A 24514-nucleotide genomic window follows, 5' to 3' on the forward strand; every position below is an offset into this window, starting at 1 on the left:
ACTAACTTTTGTTTTTGTATGTCTGACATCTTTAAAAATCTGGCAACATAAATATTTTCTTCAGTTATTGAATATATTAATCTATAATAAGTGGAAATCAATACAGCTTTTCTACTTTGAACCATTAATTCTGATAAGTCCCATGAGGGTGTAGCTACCTTAACTTCTTTAACTTGTTTTAACTTGGTAAATCATGCATGTCAGACATATTGGGACAAACTGTCATTTTGACATGAACTGTAACTTCAACACGTGTTTAAAAAATTTAAACGAAGGTGAAAATCTTACCTTACATAATTTCAGTAGTAAATGCAACTAACAAAGGTCCATCGAAAGGATTAATAAACTAAACAGCTGAAACACACACGCTGACGTCCATGTTAAGCTATTTTTCATTGCATGGTTTTAAGATTGAAACTTGCGAGCCAATAAAAATTTGGTCTCAGTTCTAGTGGCATAATCTGTCTGTGGAGAGCAGAGTGGACAGAAAACCTTTGGCTTGTGAAGATGTAGGGCATGGTGTGGGATATCAAAAAAGGGTCTCCAAAACTGAACTCTATTCAGTCCATGGACTCATTTTCTTTAGTACTTTATTTCAGCAACATAAGGGATAATATAACTAAGTAAATTATGAAACATTAAATTCGATAAATGCATGAAGAACTGTAATCAAGGTGTGAAATTTTTCCTCTATGCTGTTATATTCTGTGCATTGATGAAACTTACAGATATGAAATTAAAAATAATTTCCAGTCTTAAAACTGAATATTCAGTCTTTTATTCATATAACCTCATCCTGGGATCCGGTAGCTTTGGTCACATTCGTAAAACTCTTAGGGAGACAGGATCATGAAATAATGCTCCCCTACTCCATAAGTACTTCATATCAACTAAACAATAAAATGCTTTCTTTGTTGTTTCATTGGGTGATGAAGGTAGCAAGCATTGCAAAAAATATTCATAACCCACATAAGCATGTTTATTTGACTTCAACATATCAATATTATATATGGATTAAATCAATTTAGATTTTTTACTCTAGTCTATTCTCAATACATGGTCATGAATCCAAGTGACCTAAATATGTTACCGTTTTGTCAAGTAATATCATTTCAATGGTTTTGATCTCTGAGGTAACATAATTTAGATAAGATGGCTTTGTGAAGCAAAATGCCTCTGAACATACATGTTGGCCTATATAATGTAATAAAGAAATGTGACTAAGGAATTCAGACTATAGATCACTGAGGTCCAGTGACAGAGATCACCGAGGTCCAGTGACAGAGATCACCGAGGTCCAGTGACAGAGATCACCGAGGTCCAGTGATCACCGAGGTCCAGTGACAGAGATCACTGAGGTCCAGTGACAGAGGAAGGCTGGGTTAATCAGTCTGACTACTATACACTGAAAATGATGCTAATAAACGAAAGTGTCACTCACGTTGTACCTATACATGTACTAGTAATTGCAGTGTGTATTCAAGTACCTTCCATACAGGATTTTGATGAAAATTGGGATTGATAGCATAACGAATCCTGAACAACTGTGGCTGAAATTTCATTTCTACACTCCATTTTAAATGAATAGAACTTCTATTGGCTTCAGCAGACACCGAGTGCACTTTGGCAGGTTTCACTGCAACAGAAATATCAATCCCAACTTAGACATTTCCTGCTCTACAATACACAGCATTCCTGCACTAAAACATGCTGCTATTAGTAACATATTTTGACTCAGCTCCATTCATACAATCAAAGTCAGTCTACTTGGAAGATTCTAAATGTCTTGCACAATAAAAGGATACATGTATTTATAAATTCAAGACATTCACTTATTGTTATGTCATGCAGGTTTTACCGATTGAGTTGGTGTGGAACTCGGAGGAAATATTTGCTGAATGGAGAGTCTTTGTATTGTTGACAGTGAGAACAAAGTAATAGTGCCCAATAAACATAGGGGAATTCTTTTTGTCCTCAATGACACAGGTAAGAGTTCTGCCAGTCACTGACAAGTCAGGACATAGGCTCCATGACTCTGTTGTTCTAAAAAACAAAATAATGAAATAATGAGATACCAGCTTGGATATAGGGTTTTAACGCACACAGAATGACTGTGTATCATGCAACTCAGTCTTTTTATTATCCATAATTTGTTACAGCTTGTGAAACATTTTAACAGTGTACTTCATGAAATATGACAGGGAAACAGTAATTTGAATAAAAATTCTCACATAAACTGCTGCACAAAACAGATGTACTTCATGCTTACTAGTAATAAGACTGTAAAATAGGAAAAAACTTTTACTTTCCAAGCTGTAACACTTAACAAGTTGTTGTTACTTCCTTACACTTACAATCTACACCCCAGTGAGATATTGTTACTTCCTTGTACACTTACAATCTACACCCCAGTGACTTGTTGTTACTTCCTTACACTTACAATCTACATCCCAATGAGATGTTGTTACTTACAATTTACACCCCAGTGAGATGTTGGTACTTCCTTACACTCACAATCTGCACCCAGGTGAGATGTTGTTACTTACAATTTACACCCCAGTGACTTGTTGTTACTTCCTTACACTTACAATCTACACCCCAGTGAAATGTTGTTACTTACAATTTACACCCCAGTGACTTGTTGTTACTAACACTTACAATCTACACCCCAGTAAGATGTTGTTACTTACACTTACAATCTACACCCCAGTGAAATGTTGTTAACAATTACACTTACAATGTACACCCTAGTGAGATGTTGGTACTTACAATTTACACCCCAGTGAAATGTTGGTACTTCCTTATACTTACAATCTACACCCCAGTGAGATGTTATTACTTCCTTGTACACTTACAATTTACACCCCGGTGATATGTTATTACTTACACTTACAATCTACACCCCAGTGACTTGTTGTTACTTCCTTACACTTACAATCTCCACCCCAGTGAGATGCTGGTACTACATTATACTTACACACTGTACATCAAACTGATAAAAGTCATCAAATCCTGTTGTCTGTACTCCACATGGAGGTCCCATTTGCACTCCATCCTTTCCCAATTATACACCTTGCATTTCCCTGAATCTGGAAGTTGTGGTCTGTCTATAAAATACAATGGTACCCATTCAATAGCTTTGCCAGCACAAGGGAATTTAATTTAATCATCTTACTGGATCATCTGATTCTAAGATTTGTAACATGCTCATCAACTTTAAAATTGAAACTCAAAATACATAATTAACAGCTTTTCTAATGATATAATCCATCAAGACATTCTATTTTGGACTGTTTCACTTGATTTTAGTACTGAAATTTCTACCAATTTGACTATAGTACTGAAATTTCTACTAAGTCTGATATAATGATATATTTTATTTTGGACTGTTTAATTTGACTATAGTACTGAAATTTCTACTAAGTCTGGGGTGTTTTATAACTCTATCTCAGAGGGAAAATTACTATCCCTGCTATATCAAATAAATTCTAAAATTGTTCAAGGTGTTCTTACATATTAGAAATTGTAAGAATTACCTCTATCTTGCATGCTTTAAAATATCAAACAAAATTTAGCAGATTATGATTAACCCGTGAATTTTACCCGATATTTCATTAAAACTTAAATTCATACAAGATTGATGCAACAAACTAACAACAACAAAAACTTTATGACAAGCTGAGATTCGGTTTAATGGTGTCTCACGTGTTTCATACTAATTGTTAGAACATTCTTTACATACTGATCTTGACTACAGATTAATCCATTTACCTGATCAACATATAGGGCTAATGACAAGTGTGACCCATCAATAAAGGATGATTACTCCTATACATCTTTGGTGTTTTCAGAGGTCTGTTTGACCAACTCTCAATTCTGTATTCTTTATAGGATTTATGAGATTGAATAATGGTTTTTTATCTCCACTTTTCATGTAAAACAAAATATGCATTTTCATATAGAACAAAATTAACATGGGGAAGGGGGCATTGTATTTGTACTAGTACAGACAAACAAAACATAATCTTTTGTTGTGACCGAGTGTGTTGCATCACTGAAGGATGTACCACTGTAACAGAACTAAAATAAAAACAAGATGTGTTTGTGAAACACTGATGCCACCATATGACCAAACTATGCATTTATTTTTTCTTACAGATGTGTGGTAGTGGAGAGGATGATTTTGAAAAATTGACACTTTTTGTCCAGTCCTGAAATTTATAATTTAAGTGCCCCTTGTCCAAAAGATTCTTTATACCAAATTTGAAAAGAAATGGAAGGGTATTTATTCAATTGTTAACACACAACAGATGACAACAGATGCAGACCAATAGCAATAGGTCACCTAAGTGACTAAGGTGACCTACAATAAACTTTCAAAACTACATTGGATGCATTATAGGACCCCTACATCAGTTCAAATGTAAGAAAGATAAACTGAAACTCTACACAGATTAAGTATTTCCCTACTGATGTCCTTGAAATTACCCTGACCAAGCTGAAAAACTGATGGTCAGCAAGGAGTGCATTATTACCCAATATACAAAGCTCATCATTATTTTCTGAATATTTCATTTAAGTCAGCAAAAAACCTAATCACTACAAACAAGTACTGACATTCAACAGCTGAAAAGTCAAAGGTTGATGGTATACACCTGTTTCAAATAAATCGTTTACATATGCTAAAATATTTACATTCCAAGGTGTTTTTCTTTAGAAAATATTCAAAATTTCAGTGACAGCATACATCTGTAGAAAAACATTACATCAACAAGTCATCAAAATGTCCAATAACCATGTTAACATCGTAATGCAAATCTAACCCATTACATTTAAAAATGTACCACTTAGGCTATTCTTCTCAACTCATAAACTGATAGAATGTCATAGGAAATCTTATGGATTATGTATAAGTATAGCGTAAAATGCTCTCCAAAATGGAGAAGGGGTGGGGCCTTTTGTGTTTAAGAGGGTGGAGCTTCTTGAGTGAATTTCAACACATGACCTATATGATCTGTCACTCATGGTGACTGAAAGGTCAATAAATTGCACCGCTAGGGTGATGCATATCTATGTTTGCATGCATGAAGTCGTAAGCGATTCCAAAATGAGGCCATAATGATCTACTTTGTGATCACATCCCCCCCCTCCCCCCCCCCCCCCCCACACACACACCAGATGTATCAACTAACCAAGTTTGATGGTCCTTTCACAATGTGAAAAATAAAGATCCAGATATAATTTGAGCATGTGTAACCATAAAATTCCAAAATGAAGCTGGAGTGAACTACATGATACACCTTCCATCAAAATGCATCAATTTTTTTACCGACCAAGTTTGACAGTCCTAGGCCTCACAGTACGAAAGATATGACCCAGTCACAAAAAAGCTAACAGACGGACAGCTGAGAGAGCCTGTACCATATTACAACCTGTTAAAAGACGGGCATATAAAAAACCATCTCGGTTGTAAAGTGTCTAAGATCATTTGATGCATTACTTACAGACATTATAGTCTTTAAATTTAAGATAATTATTCAGCCGGTACTCAGTCCACTTTCTTGTACATTTCATGTTAAGATAGATTCTAGATCTATACTCGGCTTTAAATGGACTTAAGTCATAAAAAAATTGCCTTTACAGGAGACATATATATTCTAGCAATAGACTGAAATAAAAAGATATCTGTTAGGGGTGAGATCAAAAGATCGATGTCCGATAAAAATCTAAATTCAAATAGTTAGGGGGGATAAAATCTTCCGTAAGTTTTTGTCATCAGACATCAATTACACATTAGTGGAAAAAGAAAAAAGACAAGTCACTGTTAAAAACCGCACATAAGGCCAAATAAAATTAATTGATAGATTATCATCCCCGCCTGCCCGTCAAAAAAGGACCCACCCCAATTTTTTTTTTATTTTCGCAAAAATTATGATTTCATGCAAGTGTCAAAATTGGTTATTTTTTCCAATACTTACGGACTAAACCTTGAATAAATTGTTTTTACATATCCAATTATTGTCTAAAAAAAGGATATGTTTAAAAAAATCATATGTTGACACTTTAGAAGCTATATAAACTTTACAAAACAGGTACACCCCCCAAAAAAAACTTCCTTGAAAATTTTATACATATTGCCATACTTTTATAAATCATTTGAAGTTTAAGTATATATTTAAAACCTTGGATATAATGCATGCAGTTTGCAATTATGCTTTAAAGTTTACATTTTCCCCATATTTTTTTGAAGAGAAGGCTATTCTCTACAGTGCTCCCTCGATATATTGATATATTGCCCCCCCCCCCCCCATTCGATGTTTTTTTTTTTTTATAGTTGTAGTTTCATATTTTTTGTTTTCCAATTTCAAGAAAGGGAGGAGATTAATGTACATGTATATCAAGCAACCTATTCATTTCAAACCCAGGTGTTCTTTTGGCAAGAAGACAATTATTAACAAAATACTGTCTACAAAAAATATTGCCATGTTAATCAATTTGTAAATTTATTTCCAGCAAACACCTATTCTACCTGATTATGATAGGAGTGTGGGTCATGAATTTGATGCATTCAGTCTCTGTTATTTAAAAAAGCTGTACCACATATTGACATGTAAAGCTCATTAAATTTGATTTTATTCGCCTCTGTGAAGGCTCTACCCATATTTGTTTCAACTGCCTCAAAACATTCTAACCACATTCCAACAGTCTGAGGTCTGAGGATGTCGGAAATTAAAAATGACAGCTGCAATAGGCTAGTGTTGGAATTTACACAGATGCCCGATCCCTAGCTTGTACCCTCCAACACGTTCTCGAGGCCCAACCTCCTCTCTATTTTGGAGCTCCATTGTCAGCATTTTACACCGAGCTAGGTATAAAACAACGAGCATTTATAGACTTTATTGCTGTCTAAACCATTCCTTTGTCAAATAAAATATCTATTTAACTAATACATGTACCAAGATTAGCCATTTTATGAAACACTGGTCAACATACCATGAATAGACTTTTCTTCATTTGTCACTACAGCATAATTATTGACTAGAATGTGACTGTGTGACCCCTGTTTAAAGTTATAAGTTTGCTGAACATTCAGAGTCTAACTTTTTCCACAATTAAAGACTTTATGATGTTCTCAGTCATCAGATGGTTTAGAACAAGAGGAAAGCATTTTTTTCCAATTACCGTACACATTATAACCTTTCATTGACAAGGTTATCAAATATTTTTCCTCAAATCTTTTCTTTGAGTAATAAGCATTTACCTTAGATTCTAATTCAAAGCATCTTTACTTTGAAGATATGTAATTCCTTTTGTTCGACAACTGGTCTGTCCTAACTACTAAACAAGAACACAATACAATAAAACACAGTTGTAGTGAACCTTTACGACCAGTGAAAAACAGTTTGTTATTATATCTAATTCATTTTTCTCGTTATTTTCTTATTTTCCTCTCATAGTGGAATTAATATGACTTCGCAATGAGCGTGAATTCATTATAAGCGTGTTTGTTATAAGTGTGTTTTACTGTAACCCCCTCCCTCCTCTTATTGTTGGTACACCAAGTTATCAGCCCAACATGAAACTATGAAAGATGAATTCTCTTATCATTTTAGGCACTTTGTAGTTAAAGGTTTTGTTCAAAGTAAAGAATATTTAGGACAAATAAATAATCATCAGACAAACTAAATACAATTATGCCCCATTCTACCATGGTTATTTTAAAGATCAGAGGAATGTTGCAGTCATTATTTTACGATATACCTTCATACGTATTAACTAATCATGAGAAAATTGCTTGCACTTCATGTTTTGTTAATACAACAATAAAGTCGATAACTGGATGCAGGATAACCTCCTCAGTCTGGAAATGTTGTTTGAAATATAGAAGCTTCAGCCAGCGCTTTGACTTTTGTGTTTTAAAAGAAATGTTACATTTCTCAACCTCGGAGGTTATCCTGCAACATACACGAAAACACGATTTTTATTTCTTAAATCTTCAAGCTTGGGGCATGAAAATCATCATTTTGACAAATTAATTATGTTTTGGAGACTTTTAAAGCTAAATTTCAAAAAAAATTCTTTTAACTTACATTCAATTTCTAAAAAGATTTGATCAATTAGGCATTGATCATATAAACACATGTAGTGCATGTACTTGTTTTCCTTGCTGGCTGTTTGGTTTACAACATCACTTATGGTTATTCCAATGTTTGGAGGGTTATCCAAAGGTTTGCCTTTCAGAGTCCTGTCACTGGAGCCCACTTTCAGTTTTGATGCCTTGAAGTACAACAAACTCTCACTCAAAACTTGCAAACTGGCATCTCCATTGACTGTACAGGTTACATTTATGACTTCACCAAAGTAGACAACTGGAGAATTGGAATGGATTTCTGCAATGAAAAGGTGAGAAATATTTCTATTCGAAAGCTGTATGGTCCGAATGACAACATTTTTTTTCCACCATGTAAAAACGCTATTAAATCATCGCACGTATGTAGTTATGAGGGTGTACATGTATGACATATCATATATTATTTCACATGTTTTAACCAAAATTATTTGATTTGAAATCAATGTTTACAAATAATCACATCACTCTGACATTTCAAGTGACAGTCGTGTGACCAGTTCAAACTTCAGATCATCGGTGGTCTTATCTGTGTAAAGCTGTGTATTTTGTTATAACAGTACCATACCATAAGTTTAACAGAAATAAAGAAATATCAAATACCTCTTAGTAATTCGTTGTTTTACGCTCTTTCAGCCTTAAAACTAGACAGTTGTGTATGAGTTAATACATCATGTTGGGATTCCCCTGACGCGCGTGGGTCTATTTATAGACGTCTAACACTGTATAATTTATGCGCTATCTGGAACACCTCGGGCCTTTCACCGAACACATTGTGTTTTGGGTGAAAGGCCCAAGGTTTTCCGGATGATTTATATATGTAACACACTATATTTACTTTCTAAATAATATTCTCACTGTTTTCTTTTACATGCAGATGTTTTCAAGCATGTAATTAAGGGAAAACATAATAACTTTATAAAGTAAAATATGACAATATAATGTTAAAACATGTCTTGACACAAGGTGAGACAGAAAGTAACAGTAGCTCTCTGGGAATTTCTCTGCAATTCTCTTTCGACTTTTGATGAAATATTCAGAATATTTGATTTGTACACGTATAGTTTTTTAATCTTAATGTTGATAAGCATTGCAGGTACTGAGTACATACGTATACAATGATAAAATGCAATTATAGTGGTGAGAGTGCACAAAGTTCAATGTCATATAGTTCATACAAAGATGTCACCCAGTGAGGTACAAAAATATTTGACAATTTTTTCCATATCACTGTCCTGTCTATCCTTAATATACTCCATAATCATGGTGTTTAGTCTCACAACTGAGTTGACACATGAAAGCATGATCTGCATATGATCAATTTTTAATTTTAATTTTAATCTAAGACAGGCTTCTGACAAATAAGTTGATGTTACAGGGGTTTCACCAGTCTTTTTTAAAGTCAGAATTTTGAAAATTCTACTGTCATTATAATGATCTTATATATGCAAAGACAATCTGTCATTATGTCAAACACTGTCTGATGAGTTTCATACTAATTGTTAGGCAATTATTTACCTACTGATTTTGACTATGGATCATCAATATAGAGTGCTCGCAGCAGGTGTGCTTACTTCTTCTTGGCAACTGATTCCACCTCTGTTGTTTTCAAGGGTCCATGTATGCCCTATTTTCCATTTTGTATTCTTTTTAACATTAATGAAATTGATCAGTGTTCGTTACCTTTTTCTTTTAAGCTCCACCTTGGGGTCTGAACCCCTGACCATGCTGCCTCAGGGGCCATAAAAAACAGTTTAGTGAAAGATTTAATAAAAGATAATGTATTTCTCATTATGTGAGCCATGAAACCTACCACATCTGACCAGAATCCCTTATTAAACCAAGGGATTATGAATTGAACAATTTTGGTAAATGTTGCTAAAACATTGATGCTACAGTCCCCCAAGAAGTTGAATATTAAATGATAGGGATATAAAGTACACAATACTCCAGTCAGGAAGTGTTCCTTCCAACAACGGAACAAACAACAACTAAGTCAGTTTCAAGTCAGCGGACGATTCTTTTCTAAATTAGCTCACTGCAACTTAAGTTTTAGATTGTAACAAATTTTTCTTCAAGACACATCAACTGACAAGGTTTAATAGCTGTACCTAGTCATCATTGTACTCAAATTTAAGGTAAAAAAGGGGTTTACAAAATGGTCATTATTATTCTTAACTGAGGTCACTACAACCTACTTTTAGGTCATGATACACCTTCTCCTAAGTTTTGATAATTCTATACCAATATCCAAGTTATGAGCCCAATGGGTTTTACATTGGTTGCAATATCCTAGTGGTTTGTGTGCTCATTTAGCAACCAGGATGTCCAGGGTTCGATTCTCCATCCTGGCACTACGTAAATCAGATGTCCAGGGTTCGATTCTCCATCCTGGCACTATGTAAATCAGATGTCCAGGGTTCGATTCTCCATCCTGGCACTACGTAAATCAGATGTCCAGGGTTCGATTCTCCATCCTGGCACTACGTAAATCAGATGTCCAGGGTTCGATTCTCCATCCTGGCACTACGTAAATCAGGATGTCCTGCATTCGATTCTCCATCCTGGCACTACGTAAACCTAAAACGTTTAGCATAGGTAATGCCTGTTCCTTTGCCATGTGCCTGGCACTAGAGGTGAAAGTCACTGGTCTTTCCTTATAAACAAATGTAATGGCAAGATATAGGACACTCACTGCTATGGACTTGAGCATTATCCATAGGTCAAAATTTATAGCACTATAAACCCACAGTTGGTGACACTTCTATATGAATAGAAAAAAATTCAAATGGGACACAATACAGCATACAAACAAACAGGAAACATTTGCTCATACCATTCTTATTCTTGACTGAGGTTAATGTGATCTGGCTCCGGGATCATGAAACTGTCTTAAAGTTAAGTCAAAATTTTGACTTTCAATTAAGATTTGAACTTAGCTAAGATTGCTGACTTAAATGGATCACAAAACGAACTTAAGTAAATCTTAACTAAGATTGTCTTAACTTAAGTCTAAGTCTAGAATCTTAAATTGCTATAGCAACAAGGAACTCTTTTGCGTAGAGGTAACAAAAAGATATAAAAAATAAATGACTTAAACAACATAGTCAGTGTCTAAAACGTCTAGTTTATGATCACTAATGCTGACGCAGGCACATACATGTACCAACACCCCCCCCCCCCCTTATTAAAAAGAAACATATTTTCGTTATTACATACATGTGCATACAAATTTTGATGTATTGACCCCGTCGCCTCCCTCTTTCTAAAAGTAGTAATGAATGAAAGTTGAAATGTAAGAGTGATTGAAGCGATCATTTTATTAAATTCAATGTCTTTATTATTTTGTCGACTGTGTGCGTACATGTAGCAAAGAAGGATAACTCTAATTAATTTCAAATTCGGGCTCGGACTGCACATTATTCGTGTGCAAATGCAGACTGCAAGTAATGATTGTTTTCTTCTTCCACATTGTCAACAAACTCAGTCAGGTAAATACATGTACATTTGTAGTCGTAACTTTTTAGTGAAACGGTCGTATGTGTACGTGCTACTTTCACATTTACATCTACTTTACGAACTACAATCAGGCAGTGAAACGGACAATCGGGCGATCAATCCTGCGATATTTTGATCACATAAGAAGTCATATTTATGCCTATATATTTGAAAACGACCGCTCTCAATTTTTCTGGGCTAGCGGTGTTATTTTTCGATTACATGGATTTGACTTCTTTTCCTGTAAACAAACTTTTTATGTCAATACTCTGCTTAGAGAAAAACAATTTTTTTTTTCATTATATGATTTTCAACGTCAAGATCCTGTTTTCGATCTACCGACAGTCTATTGTTTCTTAAATAAATGATTTGTCCGCTTCATGGTAGGGACAGACATCTTCAACGACGGACATCACGTTGATTTTCTCTTACTCGCCTCAAAAATGCAACCAGCGCGGCCATTTTGAACGAACTTAGCGATAGTCTTAGAAAGTTAAGACAGCTCCAAGCCAGTCTTAAAATTTAAGACAAAATACCAATCTTCAGCCTAAGTGATTTTTTTGTGATCCACTTTAAGACCAGTCTTAAGATTTAAGTGCAACTTTATTGATTTAAGACAATCTTAAAGTTTAAGACAGTTTCATGATCCCGGAGCCTGGTATTAGTTTGCTAAACACCTTCCCTATAACAGTTTTGAAAAGATTTGATGATTGTACACCTTATAGTACAATGTCATCTGATTATAAAACTGTTAATGATGCCACCGTAACTTAAGTTCTGATCTAGACACACCTTTCCCTGGCAAGGTTGGATGGTTCCTGGGCTCATATTGATATTTAAAAGACAGAACCATGCAGAAAAGCTAATGAACAGATGGATGGAAAAATGCATTCACAAACCATTAATGGGTTCCTCAGATAGATGAGGATATATAAAGAAAGATTTCAATAGGTCAGCCTGAAGGACTTAAGGGATCAAAAAATCTCATCTAATTCATAAAATATCCAACAATAGAATGTAACAGCCTCTATCTATACGTATTGTTTATGGTACGTGATAAATGAAGCAAAGACAAGATTACATCAAATATTTAATGATACTCGGGCTATAATGAAGAAATCATTAATGTGGGTAGCACTGTCATGGATCAATACATCATACATAGGTTGTGATAACCACTGATAATAATGCAATACTATCTGATAAGATGATAAAAATTAAATATTAAATATATTATCTCCCATTTAACCAATATGCATAATATTTATAACTTTCCCTGGATCATATTTTTTCTGTTTAAAAGGTTAACCCATTTAAACTCCAGGAAGTAACTGATCATAAACGATTATTATACAATGAATCATTAATCATTATCTGGATGAAAGATGAAGATAACGAACAGTGATCAATCTCACAACTCCTATAAGGAATACAAAATAGAGAGGGGGCAAACACGGACCCCTGGACATACCAGAGGTGGGATCGTGTGTCTAGGAGGAGTAGCATCCCCTGTTGACCGGTCACACTTGCTGTGAGCCCTTTATCTTGATCAGGTAAACGAAGTAATCCGTTGTCAAAATCAGTGTGCCAAGAACAGCCTAACAATCAGGATGAAACACATCAAACAGCATTTGACCCAATTATAATTTGCATTGGCAAACTAGATCATTATAAACCATCCTAGAACTTGCGAAATGCTGACTTTAAAGGAGACTGTTGACACTTGTAATATCAACTTGTTTGTCAGTAGCCAGCCTTGATTTAAAAATTTTGTTTGATTTTTTATTTTAAAAATAGAATTATTCCATATCAGGTAACTTTCAAAATAATAGAATCCTAGGTACTCAATAATTTATTTCAGCAGATTTCTGTCCAGCCAATATCCTTTACAAATTAAATGATTTTTGCAGCTTTTTTTATTGATTCTTTGCAGTTAACACATCCAACTCACCCAAAACTGTCAGACTTACATTTTTTCAAGAGAACAAATATTTTCCATTTCTATCCAACTGACTCTTTTTGGGGATTTCTTGGTTATATAGATTTTTCGATAAACTATTAAGTGTCTTGATCATGAGTCAAATTAGCTGTAACAAGACTGCTACACATAGCCATATGCCCGCCACTGCTACAAAAAAAAGTTTAAGCGCAAAAGTTCCATAACTCCTGTAAAATCTGTAGAATCAAAATTGCTGTGTAATATGATAAACTACATACATCCAGCAAATTTGAACAAAATCCGTGAAGCGGTTTCTGAGGAGTTGTGTCCACAAAATGAAGTGTGACATGTGGACACACGGACACCAGTATTTCTATGTCCCACTGAGCATTGCGGCATGGGACAAAAATGGCATTTAAGAATGCATGTGATGGTTCAAGCAGTATAGTTTTGTCAGTGACTCTTGATTCTAATAGAAAATTACAACAAGAGGCTCATGAGCCACATCCCTCACCCGAGTCGCCCTGGCAATGTTGATATTCAGCTGTTGTGAATTTTTAGATTTTTATCAATCTTTATTCCCATGAAACATTTTGACCCCATATTACGGCCCTAACCTAGCCCCAAAGGATCACAACATAACTGAAAATTAATTCACATAACAGAGATGCCTCAACACCAATATGAGTAATAAACATAATTTTGCTGTTTTGAGATCAAACTGGCCATAAGGTTTAAAACTGAAGTATAACAAGGTCCTGCCATAAAGAATATATTTACAAAATATGAAAGCCCTAACTTAAATAATTCAGGAGATATTGCCTAAGTCAGGTTTTTAAAAAAAAAGTAAGTCAAACTCCAAAGTCAATAGATCAAACACTGTCCTGTTATAAAGAATCTATATACGAAAATAAAACTGTACCCAAAATAGTTCAGACATATACTTAAGAGGTTGTTTTCTTAAATGTAGGTCACATTCTGAGTTCAAGGTCACAAGGTCAAAGGACATGATATGAAATGAAAGGTCTTGCCATAAGAAATTCATATACAAAAAATGAAAGATCTACCTTAAATGGTTCAAAACATAATGAATATGTCAGATTTTTATTAAAAGTAGGTCAAACTTTTAGGTCAAGGTCACAACACCATTGAATACATGAAAGGTTTTACCATAAAAATGTATATACAAAATATGAAAGCTCTAGCTAAAATAGTTCAAGATTTACCCTATATATTATCAGTATATAAAACTTCGATACCATATTGTGGCCCCACCCTCCCCCTGGGGATGATAATTTGAACAAACTTGAATCTACTTTATGCCATGAAACTTTCATGTAAATTTCCACTTTTCAGACCCAGTGATTTTTTAGAGGATTTAAAACACTTTCCCTATATATTTGCATGTGAAACTTTGATCACCTATTGTGACCCCACCCTAGCCCCAGGGGCCATGGTTTTAACAAACTTGAATCTGAGCAAAGCTTTCATGTAAATTTCAACTTTACTGGTCCAGTGGGTCTTGAGAAGAAGATTTTTAAATGACTCATCCTATTTTTGCATTTTCATGATTACCTTCCCTTTGAAGGAGGCTTGGGCCTTCATTTGAACAAACTTGAATCCCCTTTACCCAAGGAAGATTTGTACCAAGTTTGATTGAAAATGGCCCAGTGGTTCTGGAGAAGAAGATCAAAATGTGAAAAGTTAATGGACAGACAGACCGACAAAAGGTGAGCTGACAAAAGCCATGGTCCCAAAAAGTGTGCAACAAATCATACCAACAGATACTTAGTATGCTGAGGCAGAAGACTGATGAAACATTGATAAAGTTGTAAAAGTAAATGTACTCAAGAGGTATTGAAACACATTTACCTTCTTATGACAGAATAAAGAATGTTCATGATTTTGACAAGAACCTGAAAAATGTCAACATTAATATAAAGGATATATTGCAAAGAAACATCAAGCAAGGAGCGCCTTTGATGTTTGGATGATACCATCTGTGGAATTGAAAGCCACACCCTATACCCATGTCTGACCTATGTATGATCAATAAATCTATTTCTATAAAATACTTCAGTTTCAGTGTTTGAATACTGCCAGGTGTGAACTGAAATGTAATAGAGTATATAATCACCTTTATCTAATAAATTTTAATTCTCAATGTTTGTCAAAAAAAAAAAAAAAAACACCAAAAAACCCCAACAACAACCCCCAAAAAACTACCTACCTACCTACTCAAATCTAAAATGATGAGTTGCAATACCGAAAAAATTCAGAGATTTAGTGTATAAAACTCTTTCTATTCAATGTAAATTTATGGAATTCACAAAGATGAGAAAGTGTTAACTTTCTTCCCTCAATTTTTCTAGTATATCAACTGTTGGAGAAAACGACAGGTTTCACCCCAACCTCGCACTTTACTGTTAATTAATTAAGACCTACATACGGAACTGTCACTGTTATGTGTCAGAGCAAAAACAACTTTTATCACACAGACTAAATGTTCCACACAGCATGCTCCAGCTATACATGTCTCAGCCCATCATCATATCTAATGAAGATGTCATGGTTTATTCCTTCAGTAGTGCAATATACTGAGAAAAACTTTACACTAAACATACGGATATAGGTCAAATGGCCTAGCTATTACTTCTACACTATGGAGTGTGCTTCAGGTATCTTTAATTTAAAGATCCTTCTTAATGCCAAAATTGATGGCGTGGGTTGTTGTCGATTCCAATATAGCAACAAAAATTGATTTTGTAATTAATCTAATATGTAAGGTGCTATTTTCAAATTTGCCACAATGCAATTTTTGTGACAATTCTCTTTCTAAATATAGCTTGCAAATTTTTCAAGAAAATGAGCTCTCTCACAGAAATGAGAAGAAACTGACAGGTCTATATTTGGACTATGAGGATGCATATATATCTAATTTAGAACTCCACATTTAAAATAATGGACTTAAGGTAGTACTCTACATCGTCATAATGGCTGACTTCCTTTAAAAACATGGATGAAAAAATCGATATCAGCAATATTTGACTTTTCCTTTTCCAGTTAGATACCTAGCCGAGTAGCTCAGTAGGTTAGAATACCGACTGCTGACCTGTAGGTCGCAGGTTCGAGTCCAGCAGGGTTTTTAAATTTTTTTCAGATTACCTTCTACTAAAACTGTATTTTTTGACAAAATAAAGTAAATTTGAAAATTTTCAACTTCAAAATATTTTTGTACATATCCTCCACTTTTCATCTACATCAAATTTCTCTGGTGTAGCACACCTCCTTAAGTTCGACACATCTTAAAATTGCATGTGTGTAAATGAAACACACCTTTTTGGCATCATTGAATTATTACATAAACTTGCAATCATATTTTTTTAAATTGAATGACTACATATATTTTCAAAAAAGCTAAAAACACACCAAATCATGTGTGATATTTAATATATGAATAGATATATTGTAATTAACAGTTGACCAAAATCTGAATTCTTGCCATTTTGGTATTTTAATTGTTTACATCCATGTGCTTTCATTACAAAACTATAGAGCTTTCACTATCAAATTCATAAAATTCCAAATTAAATAGTGCATAATATTTAGTCCTAACTTCTTGATCCACTTCCAACTTGCAGAGAGATGTACATAGCCCCCAAACATTAACCATTTCAAATGCCCAAAAGCAATAATTATCAAAAGATTACTGTACATGTACTAAATCTTCCAGCTGATCTATAATCATAATAAAGATGCAGTCAAAAGGATGCTGTATTTGTATTATAAAGGTGCTGTCACAAGAACACTGTATTATAAACTAAATCTTTCAGCAGCTCTGATCACTATGAAGGTGCTGTCAGAAGGCCACTGTATATAAACTAAATCTTCCAGCTGCTCTGATTATTATAAAGATGCTATCAGAAGGCCACTGTATATATACTTAATCTTCCATCTGATCGCTATAAAGGTGCTGTCACAAGAACACTGTATCATAAACTAAATCTTCCAGCAGCTCTGATTATTATAAAGGTGTTCTCAAAAGGACACTATACATACTAAATCTTCCATCTGATCACTATAAAGGTGCTGTCAGAAGGACACTGTACAGTATATTTACTAAATCTTCCAGCTGATCTGATTATTCATATTTTGGAGCCTTTGGCACTGATGCATTACTTTATGATCAGTTAGAATATAAATCTGCATATATGTGTAATGTACCTGTATATCACAAAGAAAAGAAACTGATAGCATTAATTCAAACTTTCAACAAATTGTTCTTGAGTCAGACCTATAATTGCACTAAAAGTTTAATATTTTAATTAACACAAGTACACATTCATTAAATATGCCAAATGTGAAACCAGTGAGTAAAAGTATTTGCAAAGTTACATGGGGTTGTTGTTGTTAAAGTTTTCATGACAGACTGACTGACAGACAGTGTTATATATATATTTCAATGCTTTTTATATAAAAAAAAAAAAAAAAAAAAAAATAAATAAATTTTAAGTGGTACAAAGTCTGTGAAATAACATCCTCCATCCTAAGGTGGCAAACTTTGACTAATTTTGACAAATTACGAAGGCTCTGTCTAATGTATAGTATAAAAGAGGAAGTTGTGACATACAAATGACCATGAATAATACTATTTGTAGTATACATGTACCTTAGTGCTCCAGAACTTCTATTTCAAATGGAGGTAGAGAACCTTCTTCATTGTCATATAAAAACAGTGCTACAATTATTTCTGATATAAACTAAATACTGATACAAGGTAACAAATTTTGCACACCTGTTCAACATTATGACACAAAACAACATTTTATTGAGTTTCTCAGCTTGAATTGTCCAATATCTCCACAAAGTCTTAATTATTTCACACAGCATGACTTGCTTCAGCTAGCGTTCTGAAAATTTTTGAAGTTCAGTATAATTTGTTTCCTAAATAGCAATCCAAATGAATAATGTCATTTATTTCACTAAACATATTCTAACCATTACTCTTTCTAAAGTTTTTACCTTGCATGAAAATGTCAACATAGAACTATGCAAAAACTTATTCAAGACTTAAATTGACAAAACGACACGTTTGCCAAAATATTTAAATGAATTGTACATGGGTCCAAATCATTTAACAAAAGAAACTGAATGAGCAAAACATACATAGTACATCTTTGTATATGCATGAAAGAAAACTGAATTGACTGTGAGGATATTGTAGGGGGAGAAATGATAGACCCAGAAAGACTGGTTTTACTACAGCATGCATAACTGCCAGTTTTATTAGCACCCTGAAATACTCTAAATCAAGCTCATTTCAACAAGATCATAGTAACCCTTTTTCTAGATTCTGTATGTGAATCTCATTGTCGTTCCTAGAAAAGGTTATTTTCCAATGAAGTAATGCTTCATATCTCTATAATTTTTTTGCAGAAAAACATTAAATTCTAATTGCATGATCATAAATCAAATTTGAGCAGGATATAATTTTCAAAGTACCTCTGCCTTGATTGTTACTTCAGTAGACTTTCTACCGTGAAAAATGCAATTCAGTTAGAAAAGGATTTAAGCAATTACAGCCATTTGCATAATGGGCTCCACTTTTAGTTCAAGTACAAGGCATGCAAAAACTCATATTCATTCATATAAAACTTGTAGGTGAAGAAATATTCTTGAGAAACTAATAGTTACAATTAACATACCATGGAGTTTCATGTGATATTTCTTCACAACCATAACACAATTAAGTGAAAGATGTAATGTACACCAAACACTAGTTTATTTCGATACCCATCCTTTTAAACCTATCCACCCTACAAAAATATCAACTGTTTATTTTCTGAAGCAAGTGAAATAAAAATGATTATTGCTTACCCCCTTTTTGAGGACACTCAGAAGCCATCAGGAATCCTCCAAAACACAATATGTAAAGGCAAAAAATTTTCAAATACATCTTCATCCTGGTGTAATAGTTAAATGCAGCAGGTGCTTCCTATGGTACAGCAGTCAATATGATGGCTCTGAATGCTTCTCTGTGTTAAGACTTGAGCTCTATGATCTATAATTGATTGAGCCTTCCACTTATATAAGGCTTCACGTCTACAAAAAAAAAAAAACAAACAGAAGAGTACAGTGTGGATCTGCCTAAAATCCTGAACAGTACGCAATCTGTCACAATATGTGAATACTAATACCAGGTAACAATCAGCTAATAAGAAAATAGCATTTTGAAAAATGAATGAACAAAAAAAATCAGAGATCATATAACCTCATCCTTCATCACACATGATGTAATTCAATAAACACTGTTCACCGTGTATCAAAGAGTTCTGTGGGCAATATTTGACATTAATTACTACATGCATGCATGTTAATTAGATAAAATTCATTGAAGCTTTGTGAGACTATGACCTATAAAATGCATATCAACACATGTTGTGTAGTTTGAATTACAATGCAATCTACTTTCAATTAATCATAGATTTAATCTAATTTTGATATAATTATAAATATACATTTTTAACAGTTCCTTTACTATATATGTATGACAAGAAAAATTCATGAAATCAGTCCTCTATCAACATGATCTAACAGAAAGCCTGCTAGTAATTTTTTCATAAATCTGTCATACATTTCTCATGTTTAATTTTAATATATGTATACGTATTTTGTAGCAACAAAATGTCCATGGGCCACATTGCTCAGCTGAACAATGACATTTTTGTCTTATAAACCCCCCATTCCAATTACTGTCCCATCCTGTCCCACGGGGTTCTGGTTTAAACAAACTTGAATCAACATTACATTTGAATACATACTAACATATCAATTTTAAAAACTGCACTTTGTAAGAGTGAAAAGAACTTTAAAAAAGAAGAATTTACAATCTATTCCTATGTAATCCAATGATGTAGTCGCATCAAGAACCATGGTGTGAATTCACTTGAATATACACTGCATGAGGATGCTAATACATATCAATTTGACATCTTGTACCCCCATGGTTCTTGAAAAGAACCTTTTCAAATAATGTTTTTCTTGTGTAATCCTATGTAAATCTCTGAACCCTTTCTGTGACCCCATCCTGACCTTGGGGACCTAGTTCGAACAAACCTAAATCTGTGATGTATGAGGATGCTTCATTACTTTTACATATTATTTGTGGTTCCTGGGAAGAAGAATTTTAAAGAAATTTTCAAATACAGTAGAACCCCCTCATATAAACAAGCTGTTGTACAAGTTTTGACTTTCTGGTGCAGTGGCTCTAAAGAAGATTTATCAACACCCTATCCTATTTTTCACTTCTTATTCTCTCCCCCTCTGAAAAGGACATGAACTTAGCCCCATGGTTCCAGAACCAAGTCAAAAATGCAAAATGTTCACGAACACCAGCCTAGCTCAAACAGACAACACACAAATTGAATTAGAAAAGATCTTTAAGCCCTCAAATGAGGTATTCAAAACTTTCTGGCCTACCTCTATGGCTTGTGACAGATAGTGATCATGCAAAATGACAAATCAAGTTACAATTTGCAGTTTGTGAACAAAGTACCTTTTCACAACCAAAACTAGAAGAGTGTAATCTTATCTTTACCAATGCGATGATAGAAATGATAAAAAATTAATAAATGAATAAAATAAATACAAGTCTTAGTGTCTGCATAGGATATCACAGCGTTCACCATAAAATCTCTGTCAATGGATCCTTATAATGGCCAAACTGAGACTCCGCTATCTTCACCCAAAAATTCTTTAAAGCTGTTTGCATATTGTCAGACTTCTTCCAGCTTCATATAACTGCATGTATGTGTACTACACCCCTGTTGAAAGAATCATATCAAATGGGATAAATGACAAGTTTTCTTGGCTTTCATGGGTACTCTTCTTCCTCAAAACTTAAAATCTTAACAATATACATTGTCAGGGATTTATCCAGCTTTTGTATCTTATAACCCATTTCATATTTAAGGGGAATTTTTGACAATGCAATCATGAGCTTCCTCCAGGGGAGAGGAGGGGGACAACCTCAGATCATAATACCTAAAAATAGGCACATCAATTGATTGATTACTGATCCTTGTCTATATTGCAAGACTTTGTTAATTATAAAAAAAATATTTAAAATACACACGTATAAAATTATTTTTGTTAAAATTCCTATACACTTTCATGTAGTTTCTACATCTCAAGGGGAATGTTTACCTGTGGAAGGGGAAATATTCATTCGTTGTCAAAGGGGGAAAGGTACCCTTTACCGGTAGTAAATAGAATCTCAATAAATCCCTGATTGTACAGAAATTGTAATGGAATTCCATACAGTTACATCCCAGAAAAACTATAATTCTTTTATAGTCAATGAAAAATAGCTCTCACAAAAAGAATAGGATGGATAGGTGCCTTATCTTGCTTTCATTTAGAAAAATCAGCATGGACAAATCTGAATTTTGAAGCATATGTTGTCCAGAGAAATACAGAACACACATCTGTCTATTTTTTTAGACTTGAGTATTTTGTACACTAGTATCAATACTCCCATCAATTATCTTCAGTAATGCAGTCAAGACATTAAGGAACAACATAGCAAATTATTCTTTATAAAACCAGAGGACCATGGGCCTTGACAGCCACCAAGCAACAACTTTTAAATAGACAGTTCAATCAAACAAGGTGTTAATCATTTAAAACAAGAGTTCCATGCCAGGCCGCAATGCTCACCTGAGTCACCTTGGCCTGTTATTCTTTAGGAAAAATATTTTTCAAAGATTTTCTTCCCTCTTTATTCTGATGAAAAAGTTTGACTCAAAAGCATTTACAATTTGCCCCTCCTCCTTGTCCAAAAGATGCTACATACCAAATTTGAAAAGAATTAGAATAGTATAGTTATGAAAAAGAAGTTAAAAATGTTCAACTGTTAATATATTTGATAACTGATCATATTGGCCCCAGCCTGATACCAAAACCCCTGTAAGAAAGCTTCCACATAAGTTTCATCAAAATTTTTGGCCCAGTGGTTCTTGAAAAGATCTTTAATGATTTTACCTTATTTTTTGGCCTTTTTTGGATTATCTCCCATTAGAAGTGGAGATAGTTATTCAATTGAACAAACTTGAATCCCCTTCACCCAAGGATACTCTGTTCCAAGTCTGGTTAAAATTGACCGAATGGTTCTGGAGAAGATGAAATTGAAAAGTTTACAATGCCAATCACTAGTGCTGTCATGGTTCCAAAAATTTTCGGGTCCAGTTCGTTCAGGATTTTTAAATTTAGGTTCGGGTATTTCAGTTCGGGTGTATATACATGTAGCTATTTTAAAAATCTAATATACAAATTAAAATCAAAAACCCTTATTTGTATTTTGTTACAATAATTACTCATGGATGTGGACTCTAACTCATATACTCGACATCCATGGTACTTGCATTGTCATTTCTACTCATTTTCATTCCATGCTTTCAATGTTTTATCATTGACAATATTGATTCTGTGGCGTATTTTAAATGGGTCTTATATATCTTACATATTGTCATTGTTTTGTCCACATGCAATGCCATCATTTAACAATTGATCAAAATACAGCCAGATTTTGACACCATTTTGTTTAAATGGATTTCTTATAATGATTCCATCATAAAAACTGGACCCAAACGGAAAGGAACCTGATCCAAACAACACAACCCCCAGTTTTCGGTTATTTCGGGTACCTGTTGCAGCCCTACCAATGACATAGACAAATTTTTAGCAGACAAGCTCACCTGAGCCTTTGCTAAACCTTTTTTTAAAAGTTTCAAAGTTGTTCAATTTGACTTCATTGGAACAAATTCCCTTTTTTCTTTTTCTATGTATCTTTATCAAAACGTTCAATGTATCCATTATTATTTGTTTTCTTTTCCATTTATAAATTATTTATTGATGTTTATATCAAATGATCGAAGCCTAGTTTACATTTGGCCTGCAATGCTCCCACAGAGCCCGTAACCTGGCCCTTAATCTACCAGTGTCGGTGTTCTAAGACTATAGGACCCACTTCACGTGTTTGTTGGTGCCTATATGAATTTCTCTATATTTTACATTCATTTCCTGTCTATTTTCCACACCATCTATTAGAGATATTGTATGCAATTACTTATAGAAATAAACCCCAAGAGTCTAATCAGATGACCATTCATAGATGCATTGGTCATCTGAATAACTTTGGTTCATTTACATGTATACGCCCCAAAAAATCTGTCAAACATCAACAAAGGACATATGTACTATTCTACAATATGAACAACATGACACAATAAAAATTCTGAAATGGAAACTAGAATAGGCTTCCTCTTTTAAAACTTTCCTCTTTTTTAAAGTATGTATCATCTAGTGATCACATCCTTTTGTGTCCTAAAATATAATTTAAATATACTCGAGACATTTCATCAGGTATGCATGAAGGCTGTATCCTGTAATCAGAAACTAAGACAGGTGATTAGGGTGTACATTGACAATGGTTAATAATTCACAAGCATTCTATCAATTTTCATTTTTAAATCCTTGTAATTTTCCTTACTTCAGAGATCTTGCACTTCATATGTTTCTAACTCAAACAAAGAAAGGAAGTTTAATTACTTCACATCTTTGCTTAAATGGTGCAATGTCAATCATTAAAGAGTCTTTGAATATCATGATCACCAATCACTGAGAATCCAGAAGCTTAAGGACTTAACAATACCTTGCCTGCATATACAGTATTGATATAGAATTGTTACCCAAGTTTAAGGCCAATTCAACTTAATTGATAGATTATCATCCCCACCCGTCCCTCAAAAATTGGCCTGCCCCGAATTTTTTTATTTTGCGAAACTTGCGATTTCTGGAATATTTTCATGTCCGACTCCGGTATTTACACTATTTGTTTACATTTCCGGTATAGGAACGTGAAAAATCACGTGAAGAAAATAGATTTATAT

At 34.0% G+C, this 24514-nt stretch overlaps 1 protein-coding gene and 1 long non-coding RNA gene across 12 annotated transcripts in view; one reads left to right on the top strand and one right to left on the bottom strand.

Moving 5' to 3' along the window:
* LOC125669765 (protogenin-like) overlaps nucleotides 1–24514 on the bottom strand; it is a 92315-nt gene that overhangs the window by 33135 nt on the left and 34666 nt on the right. For 3 of the 11 annotated variants that reach the window (XM_056162917.1, XM_048904519.2, XM_056162915.1), the window contains 6 exons: nucleotides 21251–21388; nucleotides 19443–19667; nucleotides 8091–8390; nucleotides 2978–3107; nucleotides 1859–2043; nucleotides 1488–1636 (listed from right to left, as the gene is read on the bottom strand). In XM_056162917.1, coding sequence (XP_056018892.1) covers nucleotides 1488–1636; nucleotides 1859–2043; nucleotides 2978–3107; nucleotides 8091–8390; nucleotides 19443–19527 — 849 coding nt within the window. In that variant the 5' untranslated portion in view covers nucleotides 19528–19667; nucleotides 21251–21388. Of the gene's footprint in view, nucleotides 1–1487; nucleotides 1637–1858; nucleotides 2044–2977; nucleotides 3108–8090; nucleotides 8391–19442; nucleotides 21389–22607; nucleotides 22736–24514 lie in introns of all 11 variants that reach the window. The other 8 variants (XR_008802480.1, XM_056162913.1, XM_056162919.1 and 5 more) reach the window with 4 other exon arrangements.
* LOC130054200 (uncharacterized) overlaps nucleotides 1850–24514 on the top strand; it is a 53020-nt gene continuing 30355 nt past the window's right edge. Inside the window, exons 1-2 of the long non-coding RNA XR_008802482.1 lie at nucleotides 1850–1986; nucleotides 8242–8403. This is a non-coding gene — a long non-coding RNA (uncharacterized LOC130054200). The remainder of the gene's footprint in view (nucleotides 1987–8241; nucleotides 8404–24514) is intronic.

The sequence above is a fragment of the Ostrea edulis genome, chromosome 4, assembly GCF_947568905.1.
Source record: "Ostrea edulis chromosome 4, xbOstEdul1.1, whole genome shotgun sequence".
Classification (NCBI taxonomy): domain Eukaryota; kingdom Metazoa; phylum Mollusca; class Bivalvia; order Ostreida; family Ostreidae; genus Ostrea; species Ostrea edulis.